The sequence below is a fragment of the Poecilia formosa genome, unplaced genomic scaffold (assembly GCF_000485575.1).
Source record: "Poecilia formosa unplaced genomic scaffold, Poecilia_formosa-5.1.2 Scaffold43, whole genome shotgun sequence".
NCBI classification, from domain to species: Eukaryota; Metazoa; Chordata; class Actinopteri; order Cyprinodontiformes; family Poeciliidae; genus Poecilia; species Poecilia formosa.
The window spans coordinates 1,812,429-1,834,147 of NW_006799982.1; the positions used below are offsets into that span (position 1 = coordinate 1,812,429).

Consider the following 21,719-nt stretch of genomic DNA (forward strand, 5'->3'; position numbering starts at 1 on the left):
TTCTTTTCCAAACACTTCACTTATAATTAAAAATAGCTAACATTAAGACTTTCTGAACAGTGGAAGACCAGCTGTTACAGATTAAAAAAAAAATTGTATGAAATCCAAGGTAGTATGTGATAAAAGATGACTAAGCTGAAAATTCGTCACACTTTTCAAACACTTTTCTTCTAAATAATTTGATGAAAAATGATCACATAACACAGATTTAGTCTTTTCTTTTTAGATTTCATTAAATATTTTACCTTTATATACCGTCCACTTTCTATATTTGAATGTTCCTCCCACTCGCCACATGTTTTGAAGTTTGCTTTGGACCTGCTGTCGCCACAGCAGCCCAATGCATTCATAATTCACCGCAACACACGCAGACTTGGGCATTCATAATTTACCGTGGGAATGTTCTTAACGCATGGCTCAACACAGCCACCAGATGAACTTAGCAGAAGGAACAAGCACTGGGAAAATATCCTTAAAACGCCGTTATGTTTACTGTCCTTTATCTTCGCATCCGAGTTGGTTTTTAACTATTGTACCAACTTATCTCGGAATTTGCGCATAATGAAGATTGCGCTAGGTGTCAGTAAGAATCTTGTCAAACTGTATTCAGTGGATGAATGTTGACACAGGGGCCACTTTGCCTTGACTTTGCTGTCCATAATGGAGCAGGTATGGGAAAAGATTTCATTAAAATGTAGGTCAAGTTAGTCATCAAGAATCGCTTCGTCCTTCATCTGAGAGAATGAGCGGCTAGGAAATGAGAGGCCTCATTATTTAAAAAAAAAAAAAAAACCATTAGGATTTTCATCATCCAGCTTATATTAGGCCTTTATGTTGCCTTTTACTTCATCTCACAAGAGAAAAAGAAGAAAGTCTCTCTTCACAGTATCTCCTGATACTTAACTGATAGTTAAATGAACTGATTAGCTGGTAATTGGGAAGATGAATCCACTGCTGCTGCAGAGGGCATACAAATTTAATTAATTCTGTCTTGATGCACTAATTAGATCAGTTATTGATTTTTTTTTTTTCAAAGGGATTAACAGAGGGGATTGATTTCAGAGGTGTGACAGATAGCAGAGTTGGGAGAAAAGTTTGTTTTTCCCCCTGAAGCTTCATAATTTCTTTATATATATCTACCATTCCAGACTGATAAGTGTTAACTGCATTGTTTCTCATCTGCTCTTAAATAGCAGATGATAGTGTTGCTTTCTGAGCTCTTAGTTTACTTTGTGTTGCCAGACCAGCTTCTGCATATGTGATTCCTGGCAGTAAATGAAGCCCGGATGTGGCTTGTAAAATGGAACCAAAACGTTTGGTTAATCAGACTTAATTCATTTGTTAACAAGGACGCAAAAACATCCTGGACAAATCTAAATTCCTGGAAGGCTATTTTGTCCTATATGAAATCATAATTTCATTTATTAAAGCTTAAAAACATTTTTTAACAATTTGATTGCCCTTTATTCAAGAGTGGTCGGTGAGTAATGAGAGAGGGGGAAGACATGCGTAAAGGTCATCAGGTCTGGACTCAAACCTGTGACTGCTGCGTTGAAGACATCATCCTGAGCTGAAACATTTAAGCGAACCAGAAAAGCAAAAACAGAAGTCGGTCAGTGGGCAATTTCGCTTCCACAGCATGGTACATGTTCCCTCTCAATATAGGACAGTTTTTCTTTTATTTTTACCTTCTGAAAAATAACTATTTACACGTCAGCTAATTTCTATTTCACGTCACTTGCAGGCACAACTCATTCTTTTCCTAACCCCCCGCCCCCTCCAAAAAAAAATATCAAAATAGCATCTACAGATGGCTCAAAATGACTTTCCAGGGATTTGGTTAATGCATAAATTACATTACCACACCGCAAGAGGGAAGGCAGAAAGCAGGTAAGTGAAGTGAAAAGTAGAGCACAGATGAGTGTTTTAAAGAAATGGAGTGTGATGGGAGGTCTGTGTGAAAGCGGTGAAAGAGGAGCGGCAAACATGTAGGGTTATAATGGGAGGGTGTCATCAGTTTATTTTTTTTTGTCCCCCCCCCAAGAAGAGAAGGAGGAGTGGCTCTGTGGGAGAGACAGAGGCCACTGCCACAGTGGTGAGAAATTTAACTTGATGGGCCACTTAGTGCAAAAAAAGCTGCAGGATAAATCTCAACAGTGTTGCATAAAAACTGGGCAAAGCTGGTGTGTTGAATACGCCTGTATGTGTGTCGGTCTGTTCTGGAAACCTTTAAACTCTGCTTTAACCCGATTCATTTATTTTGGTGCCTCTTTGTATTAAACTAAACCAGTAATTTTAATCTATTGAATGACATTGTCTTGTATTTATGAACAGCTGTACAGCAAAAAAAAAAAATAGGCACTGTATTTTATTTCGTCATGCACATTTTGTCCATATTTAACAACTGACCATTGGGAAGATGTAATTTTTATATATGTATTTTTTTTAAATTTATTTTAGGAGCATCTCTGTCAGAAAAATGTTGAGATGGAAATGTTTATTTTTTCCCCCAAACAGCTTGATAGACAACTCTTTATTTGGATTTTATGTTTGCTATGAACCCAGAGCAGAAAGACAAAACACTTTTCAATTATTTGTTTAATTATCACAAGTCATATCACTGTCACAATGTCTACTAAGATTATTGGCATATATATGTTTTCCTAATGTGACCGTAATGCTCTGGTTTGGCTTTTTTAATTTTTATTATTTAACATGCTTTACATGTCATGTGTGACTTTTGAAGTTAGGATGCATTTATCCTGCACACAGAAAGGTTAGTCACAAGATTTTTGTTTTATGCCTATTACTAATGATGACAATGAAAATCCTAGTCTGAATAATAAAGAAAACTTTAATTATTGCTTCTTGTGATCTCCTGTCAACTAGTGAACTGATTCTCACTTTTACATGTTGATCCTTGTTCCAGATTACAGCACCCTCCTGTAGTTCTATATTGCACTTTACTTCTGTTTGGTGTTTATCGCTGTTAATTGTATCATATAATTTTTATCAGCACTGAAAATTTCAGCAAAGAATGTCAATTCCTAGCCTGTGCAAGCAGGTTAGACAGTAAAAATGTATTTTTTTTAAAAATTCTAATTCTTCTTTTAGTGCAAAACCAAGGTTCAAACTGTGGGACTGACGGCTTGGGTATCGTCTGTGTGTGTTTACAGAAATGCATCTATTGTCGCAGCCGCTGTGCAGGGAAGCGGCAGGCGGGCGCCTGTATCCAGTGCTCATGTGGCCGCTGTCCCACCTCCTTCCATGTGACCTGTGCCCATGCTGCTGGTGTCACCATGGAGCCAGACGACTGGCCGTATGTGGTGTCAGTCACCTGCCACAGACATCAATCACGGAGTTCGTCTGCTGTAAGTTGCTGGATAGCGGTTCACTGCAGCGGATGAGACCCGCGCTGTGTTCAATAAGAAACAGGCAGGAGTCGAACAACTCCTAGGCTGTTTAGTTTTGCAAAAATTTTGGCCGCATTGCTGAATTAAACTCTGCTAAGTTTAGGTGCAAGTCGGCCTTAATCGCTGGGGGCTTAATGTTGGGGTCGATGTGACTGTAATGGTAAAAAATATGATGCATCAGGACATATCCGTTTTGGGTTGTCATCAGGTCAGAATGAGTTTAATACAGCCTGCAATGAACATTAACGCATTTTGTGTGTTTATGTTTACCTCAAAATGTAGTTGCATGGACTGGTTGATGGTGCCGTTTCTGAACTTTATTATACAGATACATTTATTAGAAATAAAAATCTGTTACATGCATTTCTATGTGGTCTCATTTACTTTCATGCCCTTTAATAAATTTCAGTGCAATGAACAGCCTTCAGAATAAATCCAGCTGTGCTTGGAGAATGAAACAAATTGAATCAATACCCCAGGGTTTGTTCCTCTAATGTTTTACTGTTCAATCCGTCCTTTGAAACAAAACAAAGAGTAGCTCTACCAAGACATGACTGTCCACTGAAGCTAACGTGCCGGGTAGAAGGAATCCTTTTAAATAAGAAAGTAACCCTGAATAACAGTCAGATGCTACTTTTTAGTATAGGCAATGAAATTGTCTTGGAAAATGGTCCGGCGCGCCTAATCGTATACAAACATGGCAGATCTACCTCTCTAAATGATTAACATTGGATTTTAGGATTCTGTCTAAAGAGGATAAATCAGAGAAGCAGCCAAGAGACCCTGGTTAACTCCAGAGGAGCCTCAGGGATACAGGCTGAAACATGGTGGCGGCAGTATCATGCTGTTGAGAGGTTTTTCATTAATGTGGGAAAGTTGATCTGACCCTGGAAGATGAGTGAAAAACATTTGATGGAGGAAAGCCTTTCTTGAGGCTGCAAAAGACTTCGCCTTCCTTCCGACAAGACGGCTTTAACTTTACAGACCGAGCTACAGTGGAGTGGTTTCAATCAAACCAGGTTCAAGCGACGCCGTCAACATCGCTATCCAGTTTGACTGAGTTTGAGATGTTTATTTGGAAAGAGGAATATGTGAAAATTTCAGTCACAAAACAGGGGGAAAACGTGTAACAAAAGGCCTGCAGCTCTAATTGTACCAAAAAGTTTTTTTCTATAAAATATTTGATCAATACAAAGGCATTTGATCAATACAAAGGCATTTGTATTGATTTGTATTTTTTTCTAATATTTATTTGTAAAAAAAAAAAATAATAATAATAAATGAAATTAATTATTTTCCTTCCAGTTCTTAATTATGTACTACTATGTCGGAGAAAGATTTGCTGTAATGTCCTCTCTTGAAACGACTGAAAACCGTCTTGGCTGCGTCCTTTAACAATCCTCCTCCTTGTTGCATGATGGAAGTCGTACAGTTTGGAAAGGGCCCTGAACTCTTATCAGATTGCTTCTCAGGCAGCAGAAGATCAGCAAACGGCTGCTTTTGACCCTTCAGAAAACAGTCTGTGCAGTGTTTGGTTCATCTGAAGTTGCGATGTTTACTGTAACTGCAGCGGCTTGTTTATATAATAAAATATTTATTCCTCAATGGCCCGAGGAGTAAATCCTTAAACTGGAAAAACTTGAACTTTCTTCGTGACTTGAAATCCCAGATCGGGCGGAACATTTAACCACAAATTATACCGTTTGTGAATAGATTTAAAAACATCTTCATCTTTCAAGAAAACATCAATTACTTCTGTTTATGTGGGTCAACAGCAGCTCAAGTCAACACACAGCCATTGAATAGATAAAAAAATATCATTGACATATAATAGATTTCAGATTTGCAATGGACGTGAAACTCATACATTTTTAACAGCACACCCTGTTCTCTTCCTGTTCCTACCAGAACCAGCGGTTGTGCCAACCTCCCATCTCACTGGGCCAGACGGTGATCTCCAAACACAAAAACCTGCGTTACTACAGCTCCAAAGTGACCGAGATCACATCGCAGACCTTCTACGAGGTCATGTTTGACGACGGCTCGTTCTCCAACGACACCTACCCCGAGGACATTGTGGTGAGGGTTTCTTTAATTTGATCCTCTCGTTTGTGAGACGTCATATCGGATCCATTAAGATCCGAGATCTGATATGTCCATTTATTAGCACTTTTAGTCTTTACACCAAAAATATCCAGTTGAAAGGTGTTCTTTTATTAGAAACCTCTTTGTGGATTGTTTGTTAAACAGTTATTGGTCTAAAAAAAAAAAAAAAAAATCAGAAACCTGCTGAGTGACATTCAGGATGTGTGTTACATCCAACTAATTTTGATTGAATTAGGATCACCCAAATATTTTGCATGTATTTTCATATTTTTGTTTTGTTTTTATATATCTGTACACTTGAAGTAGCAATTTTGGATTAAACCTAGTATTTTGCGGATGGCTTTAAAAGTGCTTTGTGTGTGGTTCAGAAAAAAAAAAAGAGGCTCACTTCTTTTAAAGCTTGTCAGAAATCCCACAGGCATGAAAACTGTTTGGTACTGAAGCTTTTTATAAGTTCACAGAGAAAAAAAACTAAACCTACTGAGCATATTCCAAACTTTCCAAGGTTTCCCATGCAGATTTTATAAGCGTAAACACAATACGCTGAAAAATGAAGCATGAAAACAATATTGGTGTGCTGAAAAAGGTTCAATTCCTTCCCCCTTTATATTTTACTACTTTTCCCAGTGAAGGCTGTCCATATTTCTATGAAATCCATTTCTTTTCCATTTTTTATTAGCTAATATAACATAGGATTAGTTGATTTTGTTTTTTCAGGAACATGTACATTTTAGTTTTTATATGTAATTAAAACCAAATATATAGACTTTATAAAAAGACACATAGCCTCTTTGTCACTGTCTGACATGAAATCGGTCTAAATATTTCCCATTTTAGGTCGGTTTAGTTTACACAAATTATTTCTCTTGACAAAATGACAGATTGTGAGAATTTGTTTAAGCAAAAAGGGGGCGAGAAATTAATTCTAAATCTAAACAGGTTACCAGAGTGTTACTGGCAACGAGCTCTTTCAAATGAAGTAGCTTGTTTTGAAAAAAAAACAACAACAAAAAAAAACAACAAAAAAAAAACCTCTCCTGCTGATTTTGCTATCATACATAACAAGTGAATGTTTATTCTCAGACCTACTCTCATGATTGCTCAAATGGTATTTATATGCTTGATTAGCATGAACTTGTGCAGGGTGGAAATTAGCATCACTGCTACAACCTGGTACCGTACAACTTTCCTTTGAAAAGGTCGATGAGATGTTGCACGTCGTTGCTGTATAATTTCAAAAAGGTCTCTATCATATTTATTAAAGGTATTGGCTAACACAAACTGGATGTTGATTTACATCTCCAGATGCATGTAATCCCCAGTAGACCTTGTGATTATCTACCTCCTTAAAAAACAGATTTTTTTATTTTTATTTTTTTTACGGAGTTATTTCTGAGATTTTCTCAATTTGCTTAAAAGTAGCTTTAAACAAGCTGAGACACGTCTCCAGCTGAAACGTCTTGATTATGCAGATTTAAACTGAAAAATGAAGATAATTGGTCGTTCACATCTCACCTCTAAAATTAGGAGACCTTGAGACTGCCACGTACGTATCTGATGATTTCCTCTTATGCTTCCAGAGTAGAGACTGTGTGAACTTTGGTCCTCCTGAAGTCGGGGAAGCTGTTCAAGTGAAGTGGCCTGATGGGCTTTTCTATGGCGCTAAATACCTGGGATCCAACGTTTCCTACATGTACCAGGTACACACCCACAACCAGCTCCAGAAAACTCTTAATCTGCCAAAGACAGTCGACAACAGCAAGAGTTGTAGGTCAAAGCGAAGAGCTGGACTTCTTGAAGTCCCTCGACGCCCATGTCATCGCGACTCCTCTGACGTCGTCAGGGTCCCCTCGGCATCTGAACCGAGAGGCAGAGCGAGAAACGGAAGGAGATCACTGGGGAAGGAGAAGTTGTGACGGTTAGAGAGGAAGGCAGTCAGAGAGACAGTGGTAGAAAATAGGTCAAGAAAAGAGAAGAAGGTGAGAAGCAGAGGATGATGAAAAGGAGGTGCCAATCTGCATTATTCAAACTCACTGAATTATTCACCTTGCTCAGGGTCTCCGGGCTTCCACTTAGAGCTTTATTTAGTGAGCCGGGCGTCAAGCATTAGTTATGCACAAATGCTTCTATGACGCACTTTCTCTGCTGGACGTGGGTCAGAATTTTTTTTTTTTTTTTTCCTGAAGCTTGAACAAGAATTTTCCATTGTCAAGGTGGGTTTAAATTTGGCACAGCTTTAGCCTCGGCCTCGCTTCCAAAAGTTACTCTTCCTGAACAGGACACTTTATGTTTAAAAGTGAACGGGCAAGTAAGGGTTAAGTAAGGTGCAGGTTTCCAATTACGGTACATCACTCTGTTGCTCTTCTGCTTTGAGTTGCAACGAAGTTGAAACGGGCTGTTTTGAATCCCAGTATAACGTACCCAGTAATACATATGGATCCCTACATGGTCAGACACTTTTATACCCATCAGGTTTACATCACCAACATGTTCCTATAGTAGGTACCTGAGGGTTTACTGGTTGTTCAATCTATTCGATTTAAATCTAAAGGGCAGAGAGGCTCTGAGTCTGTGGGACAGAAATGGTGAAATGTGCTTCAACAGTTTGTGAGAGCTTCAAACACTTTTGACCTTTTTAAGAGAAAACTAATCCCATTTGTTTACGCGCATTCCTAATTCACAGCTATCTGCAGTGTAATTTCTTTGAATTATTATATTTTTTTCAGTATTTTTTATGTTTATATGGGAAATGTTCTTGGAATCTAACTTGTAAAGGGCTTTTCTTTTTCTCTTTCTTTCTTTCTTTGCTTCTTTCTTTCTTTCTTTCTTTGCTGCTCTTTCTTAATTGCGTTCTTTCTTGTTTGTTTTTTCTTTTCTTCTTTCTTTCTTGCTTGAAGTGACAGGATCTGGTGATTCGGTATAAATTATGTGTAAATGGCAAGTGATCTGTTTGCACTTACACCCCTCAGATTTGCACAGTGAAACCTTAAATCATTTAAAAACACAAAACATCTTTCAAACCCCTGTTTTTGTTGTACTCAGGTGGAGTTTGAAGATGGATCTCAGGTGCTGGCCAAAAGAGAAGATATCTACACTTTAAATGAAGATCTTCCTAAAAAGGTGAAGCGTAGACTTGTAAGTATTAGGAAGTCACACCATAGGTCGGACCCTACAAAAGTGGAAAAGCCAAGTAGAACCTTTTACTCACTTGTTTCCTGTCATGTCTTGATTTCTAGTCGACAGCCTCAAGTATGCGCTTTCAGGATGCCTTCTTCACCACGCAGGGGGAGAGGAAAAGACAGAGGACACCAAACTCACGCTTCCAGAATGACTATGTGGCCCTGCCAGGCCTCCGTACGACTGCCAAAAGCACATGGGAGCACCGCAGCCACAAAGGGAAATGAAGTCATGGAGAGAGATCAATGGCAAACGAATGCACTGAGTTAACAGTGGATGAGAGCTGTTTCTTTTTTTTGTGTGTGTGTGTTTTTATTTCCCTCTGTGTGAGTGTATGCTTGTGCCTGAGTCTTCAGGATCTGCTTCCATCCATGCGGCCCACACAGATTCCTTGCGCAAAGATCACAGGAAGTGATGAAACGGAATCTCGGCTTGGTGGATGCTGATGTGCGAGTGGCTGGCTGTACGTTTGATTCCCGTGACGAGCGAGTGGGCGGTGTGACTGCAGGTTGGAGAGGAAGTCTGGTCGGACTCACTCAGAGGAGGCGAACAGAGGGGGCTTTGCTGCTTCCATCAGGGAAAACACACAGAACCCTTTTTTGAAATCACTAATCGCGTCTTTGTACATTAAAAATTCAGAAGTAATTTTTTTTTTAACAGCCCATATATGAACTTTTTTTTGGGGGGTTGTGGGAGTTAGGATTGGGTTGACTTGCTTGTTGAGTTTCCAGCTTTGATTTAGATGTTTATGTACCCTCCTTGTAATATTTTCACCCATTACATTTTTACTGCATGTTCAACACTGTCTAACTGCTTCTTCCCGGCCAAGTCCAAGCACACCTCCGCGGCCTCCTCTCTGCTTGGTTTTTCCTACCTTTTAATGATTAGAATATGTCAATTCTACCATTTGGCAAGTGACAGCATGTTAATCACTTCCTCTGGGAAACATTCGGTCAGGAAGCTGCAGCTGTGTTGGACTTGGTCTCCCATTGATGTGAAACGCTACTGTTGCTCTGTTAAATCAAATCCAGTGTTGAAATTATTTAAAATTTGTATTTATTATTATTTTTTGGCTTAATATTGGTAAAGTAATGCCAACTGCTGTAAAAAAGAAAAAAAAAAAAAGGATAATTGCAAGTTTATTTTTCTTCTTTAAATGAGATGTCGATTACGACAGACTTCATCAGATAAAAAATAAATGAGTAATTTTAGGAATCAGGGAATCTTTGACGTGTGACTTTGGGGAAAAACTGTTTCTGAGGCTGAATACAAACAATGAATTGGATGTTGAACATCACATTGAAATGGTTATTAAAGTGTTTCCTGAAAGCATTATTTATACACCGTTATTTACGCATCTTCCTTAGCAGAGGAGAAGTAAAGTGAGTTTTCTTTTTTATGCTTATGTCATAACGGATCTGCAGGATTCGATTGTTTTTGCATTAGTTTTCAGAGAAAAAAAAGGCAGATTGTATTACTACGTTTAGCTAAGTTGCAATTTTATCAAGATGTCAACTAATGCAGACCAATAACCTAACGATCTTGTCCATTTTAAACTAGACATGTACATCGCATGACCACTGTTCTCTTCCTGAATTGTTGGTCATTCCACTAAGCGATCTGACTACCAAATGTACTTTCCAGTAATAATTTAAACAGTTATCAAAGCAGGAAATACAGAAAAAACAGCTAACAAACAATGTTCAAACCGTGGTCAATATTTACTACATGCATAGTAAATATTCTTGAATGATTGAAGATTCTAACTAAGTCATCATCTGTTTCTGTCTATGAGCAAACTGCAGGAAAGAAAATGTCCAAGAAATGCAGTTCTGTTTATGTATGTATTATATTGCCTTCTGCATTTATGGCATTTTCTAAGGACTTTTAATGCTCAAGCATAATGTAGTTAATTGCCAATGATGTCATGAAAATTTGCGGCAATAACATTTTACCAATGAGGAAATAAGTTACGGGTTACTACCTTACTGGCTCGATTACGTTTTTGGTTTTATTGCATATAAAATGACCAAAATTATGTATGCATCATAACTCATCTAGCGGGGAGAGCCCAGAACAACATCTAGAGCTCTGCAGACCTCCCTCACTTAAGAAGAGGTCAGTCTTCGCAGTTCATGACAGAAACTGGTCAAAACTGGCGCCAGTGGGACAAATTCAAAGGTAAAAAGGTCTCAAAGAGGCCAGATCTTATTTTCCATGTTTTCAAGTCTTTATTAAATTATGTCTTTATAACAGCTGATGATAAAATAACTTCTGAGATTAACATTTTCAATACATTAATTTAGGCTTAATAAAAGCTCGTTTAAAACCTACTTAAGGATTAATTTCAAAATATTATCTTCAAACATGACAAGGGTCATTGTAATGCACATTCAAGTTTACTGAATATGACTGCCTGACCTGAACTTGAAGCGGAGACGCATTAGTTTAGCTAGATGTTTTTCTTTGAAGTTGGACTAAAGACTCTCCCTCTGCAGCTCTGTGGAGTCACCGGGAGCCATTTTGCTGTAATTTAACAATAAAAAGTCAAACATAAGTGAGCATTAGTTTCAGCTCTCCACCACAGCCCGAATCTGTTTCCTAATGTGGATTTAACGAGACTGAAAGAACTGCAGGACTTGAGGCCCTGTGAGGCAGGAATGCTCATTAAACTTCCCAACATCAAGTCAAATGCTGGATAGTAAACTCTGAAATAACAAGAAAGAGAGTGAAAATGAGGGGATATAATTAGCTTTTCGAAGACATTTTACGACTAGCAAAGGGGGAAAAAAAATTCAAAATAACGAAAGAGAGTAAAGCATGAAGCTGTGCAGTGTGTTTGGATCAAGCTCTCTCATCCGAGTTGCTGTTGTATGGTTTTGTTTTATTGTTTCCTGGTTGGTGATAATGCGTTCCTTCAAGGACATAAACTGAGTGGCATCCTGCATGATACCTTTAAAAGAAAGTCTGCCGTTCGAAAGCTCGCCTTAATTCATCCAATATTTACAGTTTCAGCATAAGAAAATACATTTTAACAAGGTTCGCGTCACTCAATAAACAGCCTGTTAAAATACATCTGGCAACCTTCTTGTAAAGTTTTGGTCGTCCTTGACGTATTTGGATTTCGTTGTAAATTAGAGCTTTGAGATGAGTGCTTTTGCATGTTATGAATTTCAGCTTTGGAAAAGAGATGTCAAGTGAGAAACAAAATAAATAAATAGTTAATAGACTTTTCTGCAGGAAGACTCTCTGTGGCATTGACATAGATTGTCATTAAACTTGGGGACATCGTTTTGTGACCAGAAAGTCACAGTAAACTTTTCCACAAAGCTATATTTACACTTTACCAAAACATAAAGTGGATGTCTTTCTTTTTTTACTCATTTGCTAAAAAAACAACTAAGTATCTTGACAGATTCTACTGGTCACCTTAAAATTAGATTTTATTACCTTGAGCACAACACCATAACTTTGCATTTGAATGCCAAAATAAGCAGCAAAAGGAAAGACTATTTTTGTGTTTTGACCCCGTTTTTAAAACAGTAGTTTTCTATTTAACATCTCCCCTGTTTTATTTCCCACAAGTTTTTAAGGAAACCAAAGACAGGCAAAAAAAGAAGTGAAAAAAGAAATAAAACCAGAAACTAATTAATTAAAGAAAATAAGATTGGAAATAAAATGGAAAATGAAATAATAGTGATAATGTTAATTGAATATGTTGCACTGTATAATCAAATAAATTGGGAAAGTTATGTTTTTGGATGCAATATTATTATTATTTTTTTACTTATTGCCAATTATAATAGGCTCTATCCTTCATATAACAAAGACAGCTTTGGTTTTCCTACTTCCCCCCCACATTTCCAAAGACTTATTTTGTGTCGCAGTGTGAACCTCTCACAAGGTTGTTGTTTAAAGGAAAAGATCAGAAATTTTTCTCGTCAGCATATCACGAACACCGACATCTGAGACTCCACTGTGAATTTTTCATGACTCTGTTTTCGCTTGGCGCATTGTAAAGTGAAATGAGCTGCAAATATGCCTGGAAACTTGGTGCTGGAGTGAAAATAATCAGGAGCTCAAATAAGAGGTTGCTATTATAGGCACAAAACCTATTCTCTGACCATATTCTCAGGGTTCTGATCGCTAACTCTCCTGTGTTTGCGCTTTCAGCGTTTTGCTAACTGGCCTTAATCATAATGTCCTACAATTCAAGAAAAATAAAGCTTAAACAAACTTATTACTCACAGGAAAATCTCCACTATTTTGGGGGGTGCTTTCATCATAAACTTGAACTTGCTCTTCTCGCAGCACACTGAAAATCCGACATACAACAATTGAGCTCACAGATTAGGCTATGCTGTTTATTTTTATTTTTTTTATCCACAAAGTTTCAAAGTTATATCCACAGAGGCTCAAATGCACAGTTGAAGCTAAATATTCTTATACACTGTGTGAGAAGGCAACTGTTTTTTCCTCACTGTCTGACTTACAGTAACTAAATTATTTGTGTTTTGTAAATATCAGAACAATGAGTGAGAAGTCAATTCTACATACACTATAAGATTAAAAATAGATGTATTAAAACAAGTGTAATCCTAGATGATGATGTCTTGACTTTGCAAACATCATATTTCTTAAGTCTTATAATCCAAGTGACTTTGAGTTCTCACAAACTGGAGGGAAATAAAAATGTCTGTGTCACATTCCTGTAATCTTTTTTGTTGTTGACCAAGAAAAAAGTGGTGGTATGGAATCAAGACTTCAAATTAAAATTGCAGCTCTCATCACCAACAAGCTGGAGACATATTTTATGGTCAGAATAAAAAAACAACAAAAAAACAAACCTGAGCAACAAATTCACTTAAATCAGTATCAAAAATAACATGACATTCTTGCCGGTTATCATATATAAATCTTTCACTCGACCAATATCTAAAATGCTTCAAAAGTCAAAATGTTAGGAAATGTTCCAATTGTTATAATATTTTATGACATTGCACTTGTATTTAGAAGAAATTTTAGATTTGTTCTGCAGGATCATTTTTCACCTCCAACTTTCCCAATTTTTCCGGAACATATCTCGACCCTACATAACGAGCTCTGCAGCTGTCAAACTGACCGTAATACGAATTTCCCCAAAAATTACTTTTTAAAATTGTCACGTTGCTGCTAAAACAAAAATCACACCAACACCAATCATTTCACTTGAGTTTATTTGTAACAAATGAAACCTGTGTCAATATTGAACAGAAATCCATACAGACTGGGTTTTTGTGTTTTCCACACGCTCTGAGAACCAACATAGGAAAATAAAAAAAAGCACTTGTTGACTCAGAGCCCGTAACAAAATGAAAAAAAAAAAAAAAAAATGTTTTACATGTACAGACCAATTGGTGGCAACTGACCCAAGCAACACATCGTACGTTCATTTTATACAATTTATAAACTTCAGTTTTATCCATCTACATGACACATTTGAAGGAACGGGGGGAGGGCAGGGGTATTTAGAACAAGCTTTTAGTGAAACTTCTTGTTTGTGGGATAACAAATCCACAAAGTGGCGTATTGCACAATACAGCTGTGCCGTAAAACCGTGATTTCAGGTGCAACTTTGATATCACTCTCTATATCTCATAAATGTCTCTTTAACTTTATCTCTCCGTTTAGCTATGCATCTCAATTACTCTGTGTTTTGTGTTATTTACATATACACGACCGTGTGAGCATTACACAATCCACTTTAAAGAGTTCAAGTAAGTCTCCTTTTGGGGCGTGGGGGGAGGGGGGGGAGGATGCGTAGCGGGAGGGGCTGTTAGAGATCTTAGTAGTGCATAGTACAAAGAGAGAAAGTGCAAGTCTTCCCTTAAGCGGCGTGACCAATAGGGGGCATCTCAGAAGTGGTACCATGCATATGAAATAATAATAATAATAAAAAAAGACAACAGGGTCACCGCTAGATGGTGGAAAACTTTTGACCGTCTCTTGTGCGGTCAAGCGTTGATGGAGATATATATATATATATATATATAAAAAAAATGTGACTACATCTGTTCTGTGTTGGTAGCACCTGAACTTCTCTTTGCCTTCATCATGATTGGATAAAAACACAGAAATGGGGGACGGAAGTGTGGATTGAGGGACACAGATGAGGAGGCTGACTGACTTCAGGTGGTTTCAGGTGGGTTACATAGGTGAGCTACGATGGTGTCGATTTTGTTCTTACTGACAGAGAGCTCCTCTGTTGTTCATCTTGTTGTAGATAACTGCATAGCTGAGCAATTCTGGCTTGGCGGAGCCGCTGTGCGGCCAAACCGTTCTGTCAGGCAAACCGAACTCTCCCTGCGAAGAGTTGTGTACGCTGCCTTGCAGAAGCATTCATACTCCTTACAGATGTTCACATTTTGTCGCAGCACCACCACAAACCTTGATGTATTTTATGCTGTAGACCAACAATGCATAATTGTGAAGTGGAAGAAAAATGATACGCGACTTTCATTTTTAACAGTTCTAAAAAGTGCATGCATATGTATATTCAACTGCCATTACACTGATACTTGAATCCACTGCTACTCACTGCCACCAGAAGTAACCAAGTTTAAATAAAGTCCATATGTGTGTAATTTAATCTCAGAATGACTACAGTGAAGGCGAAAGAGATTCATCAGAGAACGTCGGAGAACAAACATCATCATGAAGACCAAGAATCATAGCAGACAGGTCAGGTAGAAAGAGGAGACGTTTAAAAAAAAGTTATGTCCCAAGCGTAGAACATCTCCAATCTATGACTGAAACCTAAAGTGATGGCTGTCTTCCCAAGGAGAGTACTAAACAGACACGGTGGGAGAATCTCTTGATGGAACAATTATTACCTGTCCGCAAGTTTGACTTTTATAGAAATGTGGCGAGAAGAGGAGAACAGTAGAGAAAAAGATTGTTTCATCTTTGGAAATTAGTAAAAATGCAAAAAAAGAGATGAGATTAATGTGTCATGTAGTGCTAACACTGCACATTGTTTCGAATGCTCTATCCCGACTGTGAATCAAGGCGGCGGCAGGGTCATGCTGAGGGAATAAATCTAAATGAGAATCTCTATCATACCTGAAATAAAAGTTTACAATTCCTCTCCATTCAGTCTCGCAGAGCTCGAGCTATTTTTGCAAACGAGAATGGGAAAATATTTCAGTCCCTTGATGTACCAAGCTGCTAGAGACCAAAAGCTCAAAGTCGCAACCACAGAAAAAGTTGATTTACAGAAGCTGAAAACAAATACAATGCACACTTTTCAGATTTTTATTTGCAAAAAAAAAAAAAGAAAAAGTAAACTGTGTGATTTTCTTTCCACTTCACAAATGCGCACGACTTACACATTAAAAGCCTAAAGACATACACTGAGATTTGCGGGTTACAATGTGACGATTTAAAAAGCCTTAATGGAGGGAATACCTTTGCAAAGAGCTGCACATAAAACTCTTGCAAGCAACAGCTTAGACTTCATTTTGCCTAAATGATCATTTCATCCAGATAAAACTTCTGTAACTGAGTCGTAAAAAATAACTCATTGAATAAAAAAGAGCAATGGTGAAGCAGCTGCTGGGTTCGAAGCAAAGACCATCCAACCCACATGGAACCTTCAGTTTGACATTTTCACGACCAAAAAAACTGAACATACAAAAAACTAAATAAAAAACACTTTCACATACCGGAACAAAAATCATGAACACAAACACTCAGATCACATACACACAAGCATACGTACATAAAATATACACACCAAACCAAAAAAAAAAAAAAAAAAATCATTTAAAGTAACTTTATCAAAATAGGCGTGTAATATAAGGCACTATAAATCTAAAATCAAAAATACTCAATAGATGCTGTTTGAAATGTGACTTTGATCATTTCGTTCGCTTCGACGTGACCTCCGGAGTTGTGACGCTCTGTCCGGACACACTGAACCAAATCGAGTGTAAAACATCTTGTATCTGGAGTAAACGACACACCTTTTTATCAACATCATCCTCATCATGGCGTATAACTGCAGTTAAGTGACTCGACACAAAAATATATAATACATCTACTTATTGCACACTGAATCAGACAGAGAGAAAAGTCTAAGGTGAGCATTCCAGTGAGAAATTTGCCCCCTTCCCCCCAAAAACCCAGACCCCCCTGCATCCTTTTCTCGCTCTCTGGTAAAGAAATCTCTGTGAAAGCTTATTTGGACACATAAATAGTTGATTTCTCCCCTCCCCGTCGTGTCTTGCCTGCTGTACATGCTTTCTGCACTTTTTGTGATTTAGGTGGCTTCAAATGAGCAAAAACGCACAACTCGGTGGGACTTTCCGCGTCCTCACGTCTCCTTGCTCTGCTAGGCAAGACAGGCATGTGCTGGGATATTAAGCCGCTGAGCGTGAGTGTTTTCACAAAGATAGGAGGTGGAGAGTAAGTGACAGTGACACTCGAAGGTGGCGTTTGTCACCAAACGGTGAACATCCTCCACGCTGGATTTGATTGTACGCTTTAAAAAAACATGGCAACAGCTTTCAAACCTTGCTTTTTGTAGTCAGTGGGGACAAAAATGCTAAAAAAAAAAAAAAGAAAAAACGATAACAGAATGTGCCATTTTGTTTTTTAAAAAAACTAAATAGTCATATCTTTCTAAAAAACTAAATTAATGTTTTGCTTTGCAGTTTAAACCTCTCTTCCCTTATTTGAAGTGTAATAAGTGTAATAAGGTTGAACTGGTGGTGCTTATTACTGTAGAAATGTCCTCTTTTCATTCGCAGGAAACAAAAGTCTGTTTCCAACATGATCCAGAACCAAAGAAAAAAACAAAAAAAAGAAAAGGAAAGAAAAATACTCCTTGGTGCTCCTTTTTAAAGTACGTGTTTTTTGTCTTTTTAAAACCGTGTGCTCTGTGTCCTCAGTTCTTTCTGTTGGCAATTCTCCGGTGCGTATAAACCCAGGAGGATTCCATCGGGTGGATGCGCAGACTTTAACCTGGCGCTCCTCGTGATAGAAAAAAATTCCAACTTTTTCCCGCCGCTTGGTCCTGTTTGTTTTTTTGTTTTTTTTTCAGTTTAGTGATGCTACACTGGTGGTGGACGAGGTGAGAGTTCCACACCGAAAACAACACAAAGCAATCTGGGTGCTCACAGAAGCACTGGAACCAAAACGTATTCATCATCATCATCATCATAAAAAAATCTATATTTAATATTTTGTTTTGGAGCAGTGGTTGAAGCTGCTTCTTCAGACTGACCCACAGGTGTGTTTGTGTTTGGACTGGGTGGAGGGGTAGAGGGAGGGCGACACGAGTCTCCCACCCTCGCCCCCCGGGGGTCGAGCAGGATCGCTATGGCTCAGTTAGAAGTGCTGTTTCTGGGAACGGGGGGGATAAGCCGGTGGTCCGCCACCCCCGTTTAGACTCTGTAGGTGGTGGCGAAATCTTCACGCACACATTCCAGCCAAGTGCGTGTATTCAGGTTGTGTGTGACACTACAAAAAGGGAGCAGTCGGCTGAATGGGGCGAGACTAGACAGCAACTGTGTTTATGTTGCATAGTGATCGAAGCTTCCCAGGTACTCGAGACTGGCCCGGTAGCAGAACTGGTACTGATCCTGGTGGGAGGGGAAAAGAAAACATGGATTAAGAATGAAACATAATAAAGATGTATTGATGTTTTTTTTTTTTTATGTCAAATTAGATATTATAATCTCACCTCTGTTTGAACGGTGGCAGGTCTCTGTGTGCGCAGCATCTTGACCGTCTGGAAGATGTCCACCACCCCTTCGTACCTCATCCTCTCCAAGACGATGCTCAGGGTGATGAACACACCGGTCCTCCCGACTCCAGCGCTGTTGGAAGATGGGGAACCAGTTAGATATGAATTTTTGTAGAAATGGTTTCTATTTTATCAGTCAGTAAGCTTTAAAGAGAACTAGACTGGATGTTCCTCTTAAATCATTGTGGTTCAAGGTAGCAAATCGCTTTTTCAAATAAGGGACACTTACTTTTAATTTCAAACAGTTGATAAAAAATTTTTTTTTTACATACAATGTAAAATATTTAACTTGCTTTTCACAATATGATTTTTAATATTTCTTTTTTTTTTTTTTACATGAAATGGGATTACCAACATTATTTAGATTTACTAAATACTAAAAGGATGTATGAAGAAGTTTCCGTTTCTTTATGTTACTTACGGACATTTCTTTAGCATTGTATGACTTGGGTAACTCGTTTTGGGTATTTCGCTCTAATTTTGGAATATTGCTCCTAATAGAATGAATGTAACTGAGTCATGCTTGTAGGCTGTGTTGTTTGCACACATCTTCCCAGTTCTGATCAACTAATTTGACAGAATGCTTGAAGTGATTGTATATCAAAAGACATTTTTGTGTCAAGCTCTAAAGTCCTGGGTGACGTTTTGAGATGTTGCGTCAATATTTAACAGATCGTCTTTCCCTACGATGCCATCCATTTTGTGAACTGCACCAATCCCTCGTGCGGCAAACGATCACTCTTTATGTCTTTCACATCTGGTATTTCCAGGCTTCCAAGTTTCTCCATTTTCCTCCAAATGCCACGGTGTGCATTGTTGGCCATTTCTTATGCTTAGAAATATGTAGGACTAGACAAATATTTCAACAGGGACTTGAGGTACAAATAAAAACAACAAGAAAAAACACTCCTACCTGCAGTGCACAGTAATTGGCCCATCCTGACCAAACTGTTCTTTAGTTTTGTGAACTTGGCCAATAAAATCAATGAATCCTTCTCCCGATTTTGGCACTCCTTGTTCTGGCCAATCGGTAAACTGGAACTGACGAACCGTCCTTGATTGGCCGTCCTGAATGAAGAAGGTAAGTGGTTTGAGGGGGTTTTCTTGTCTTTGTGCATAAATCAAAACACTACACCAGCACGAATGCATAGAAGCAAACAGAAGACTCACTCGGGCATCAGTCACTTTGAACTCTCGGAGGATGTACTGAGGCATGTTATATTCAGCCATGGGATCAACCACAAAGTACTGGTACCTGGCTGATCTCTCTGCTGGCCAGTACTGGTGACACTTCTCCTGCAGAGGACAACGCAAATAACTATTTTCAGATTGCCACATCAAATTTCAGGGTGTCACTTTAAAAGCATAACAACTTTGGACTTTTTATCATGAGCAAATCTCAATTGTACAGTGCTGTGCAAAAGTGCTCAGAGCTCTGCAACTTTTTCCACATTTTTGATAAGTCCAGTATTTGAGAGTCGGTGTCCTGCAACCTTCAAAAATGTCTCTGCTTCAACAAACCTGAATTAAGTAATGAGGTCCATTAGCAGAACTTCAGTAAACGCTAAGGAGCAAATTGGGCTATTTGACTCAGTTGTGTTACACCGGGACATTGATTAAGCACATGGCCTTTGTCACCTCTGCATTACAACAAACTAAGTATTTTGCTGTCATTGTTTGTGATAGACCGAAAAGTGGTGCATAATTGAGCATAATACCAACAAAGGAAAATCTGAATTTGTATTTCGCTGTCTGAGTCAATACTTTACAGAAGCAACTTTTGCTGTAATAACAAATCCAGTCAATCAAATCTTTTGGGACACATTTAACAGGTTTGCAGATTTAAAGACTCCTTTTTTTTTCTTACCCATTGTTCATAACAAAATAGCTCAAGCTTAGTCAAATCAGAGAGTGAAGAGCCACTTTCAAGTCTCCCCAGATATTCTCTGTTGGATTTAGGGCTGGACACTTCTAATACATTCACACTGCATGTGTGTGAATGTGTTGTTTTATGGTTCTTAACCTCCTGGAAGATGAACCTCTATGTGTCCTTTTATATTTGTCATGATTGCGCTGTAATTAGCTCCACCCATTTTCTCCTCAACTCCAACCAGTTTCCATTTCCCTGCTGAAGGAAAGCCTCCTGACAGCATGATGGTGTCTCAGTAGCTTTAGGGCACATGTGTCAAACTCAAGGCCCGCGGGCCACATGTGGCCCGCCATGTCATTTTATGTGGCCCCCGCAGCATTTTATAGGCCGACATTGACTTAACAATAGGTTTTGAGCACGAATTGACTACAAACTACATCTACATTTTTCTCGTAGTGACAAAAACCACCCCAATAACTTTTAATAAATTAAATTAAGCGACTTCACTTAAATTAGCATCACTGGGGTCTGAATGCACTTCCTCCTGGTTCCCATCTGCAGAAAAATCTGCGCTAATTCATCAGTCAGTTGGATCTGTCTGATCCAAACAGATCAACTGAACTCTGTGAGTGTTTTACCCTGTGCGGTCCGGTGTGTGCTTTTACCAGGATTGATTATTTATTTATTTATTTTGCGTGGTTTTGCTTCTCCGAAACGGACAGATGTTTCGTCTGCAGCTCCTCCAGAATTCCGCTCTCCTGGGTAACTTGCACCAAGAAGGCTCCATTTGTTAAATCCGCTGGATGAGTTACTTCCTGCGGTTTCTACGTCTTCGCAGCGTCCGTAGTGGTTGAGCTGCGGACTGCGCATGTTACAGTCTAATTAACTTTTGCATCGTCATTTATTTCCTCAAGATAAACTACCGGTTCGTCAAATGGATTAACACAACATTGCATTCTCTTTAGTTTTCTCTGGTCTGTAATGGAGACTTGAATTTAACGCGTCATTTTAACCAAAGGTTTGTAATGCGCTTCCTAACAAATTTTTATTTGTAAGTATTGATTTTATTTTTTAGCCAAACCTCTGTCTCTGCTAATGACATAGTCAATACATTTTTTGATCCCAGGCTTAGTTTATGGACTGAACAGACAGAAACAGTTACCATTACACATTTTGAACTGTTGCTTTTATTTTTGAACCATTTTTTTAATTGTAAAATGTTGATTTTATTTTTGAACCATTTTTTATTTTAAGGTGTTGATTTTATTGTAAAGTGTTGATTTTTATTTTTGAACCATTTTTTAAAGTGTTGATTTTATTTTTGAACCATTTTTTATTTTGAAGTGTTGATTTTATTTTTGAACCA

General features: G+C 38.3%; 2 protein-coding genes across 29 annotated transcripts in view; one reads left to right on the top strand and one right to left on the bottom strand.

The window, feature by feature from the left end:
• Nucleotides 1–10,028, top strand: part of kdm4c (lysine (K)-specific demethylase 4C) — a 32,625-nt gene extending 22,597 nt beyond the window's left edge. For 3 of the 4 annotated variants that reach the window (XM_007551691.2, XM_007551692.2, XM_016671259.1), the window contains 5 exons: nucleotides 3,177–3,371; nucleotides 5,322–5,492; nucleotides 7,100–7,219; nucleotides 8,562–8,654; nucleotides 8,756–10,028. In XM_007551691.2, coding sequence (XP_007551753.1) covers nucleotides 3,177–3,371; nucleotides 5,322–5,492; nucleotides 7,100–7,219; nucleotides 8,562–8,654; nucleotides 8,756–8,923 — 747 coding nt within the window. In that variant the 3' untranslated portion in view covers nucleotides 8,924–10,028. The remainder of the gene's footprint in view (nucleotides 1–3,176; nucleotides 3,372–5,321; nucleotides 5,493–7,099; nucleotides 7,220–8,561; nucleotides 8,655–8,755) is intronic. The other variant, XM_007551693.2, reaches the window with a different exon arrangement.
• A 3,867-nt stretch (nucleotides 10,029–13,895) lies between these two features.
• ptprdb (protein tyrosine phosphatase receptor type Db) overlaps nucleotides 13,896–21,719 on the bottom strand; it is a 221,713-nt gene continuing 213,889 nt past the window's right edge. For all 25 annotated transcript variants that reach the window (XM_007551700.2, XM_007551701.2, XM_016671248.1 and 22 more), the window contains 4 exons: nucleotides 19,654–19,779; nucleotides 19,397–19,551; nucleotides 18,421–18,556; nucleotides 13,896–18,319 (listed from right to left, as the gene is read on the bottom strand). In XM_007551700.2, coding sequence (XP_007551762.1) covers nucleotides 18,251–18,319; nucleotides 18,421–18,556; nucleotides 19,397–19,551; nucleotides 19,654–19,779 — 486 coding nt within the window. In that variant the 3' untranslated portion in view covers nucleotides 13,896–18,250. The remainder of the gene's footprint in view (nucleotides 18,320–18,420; nucleotides 18,557–19,396; nucleotides 19,552–19,653; nucleotides 19,780–21,719) is intronic.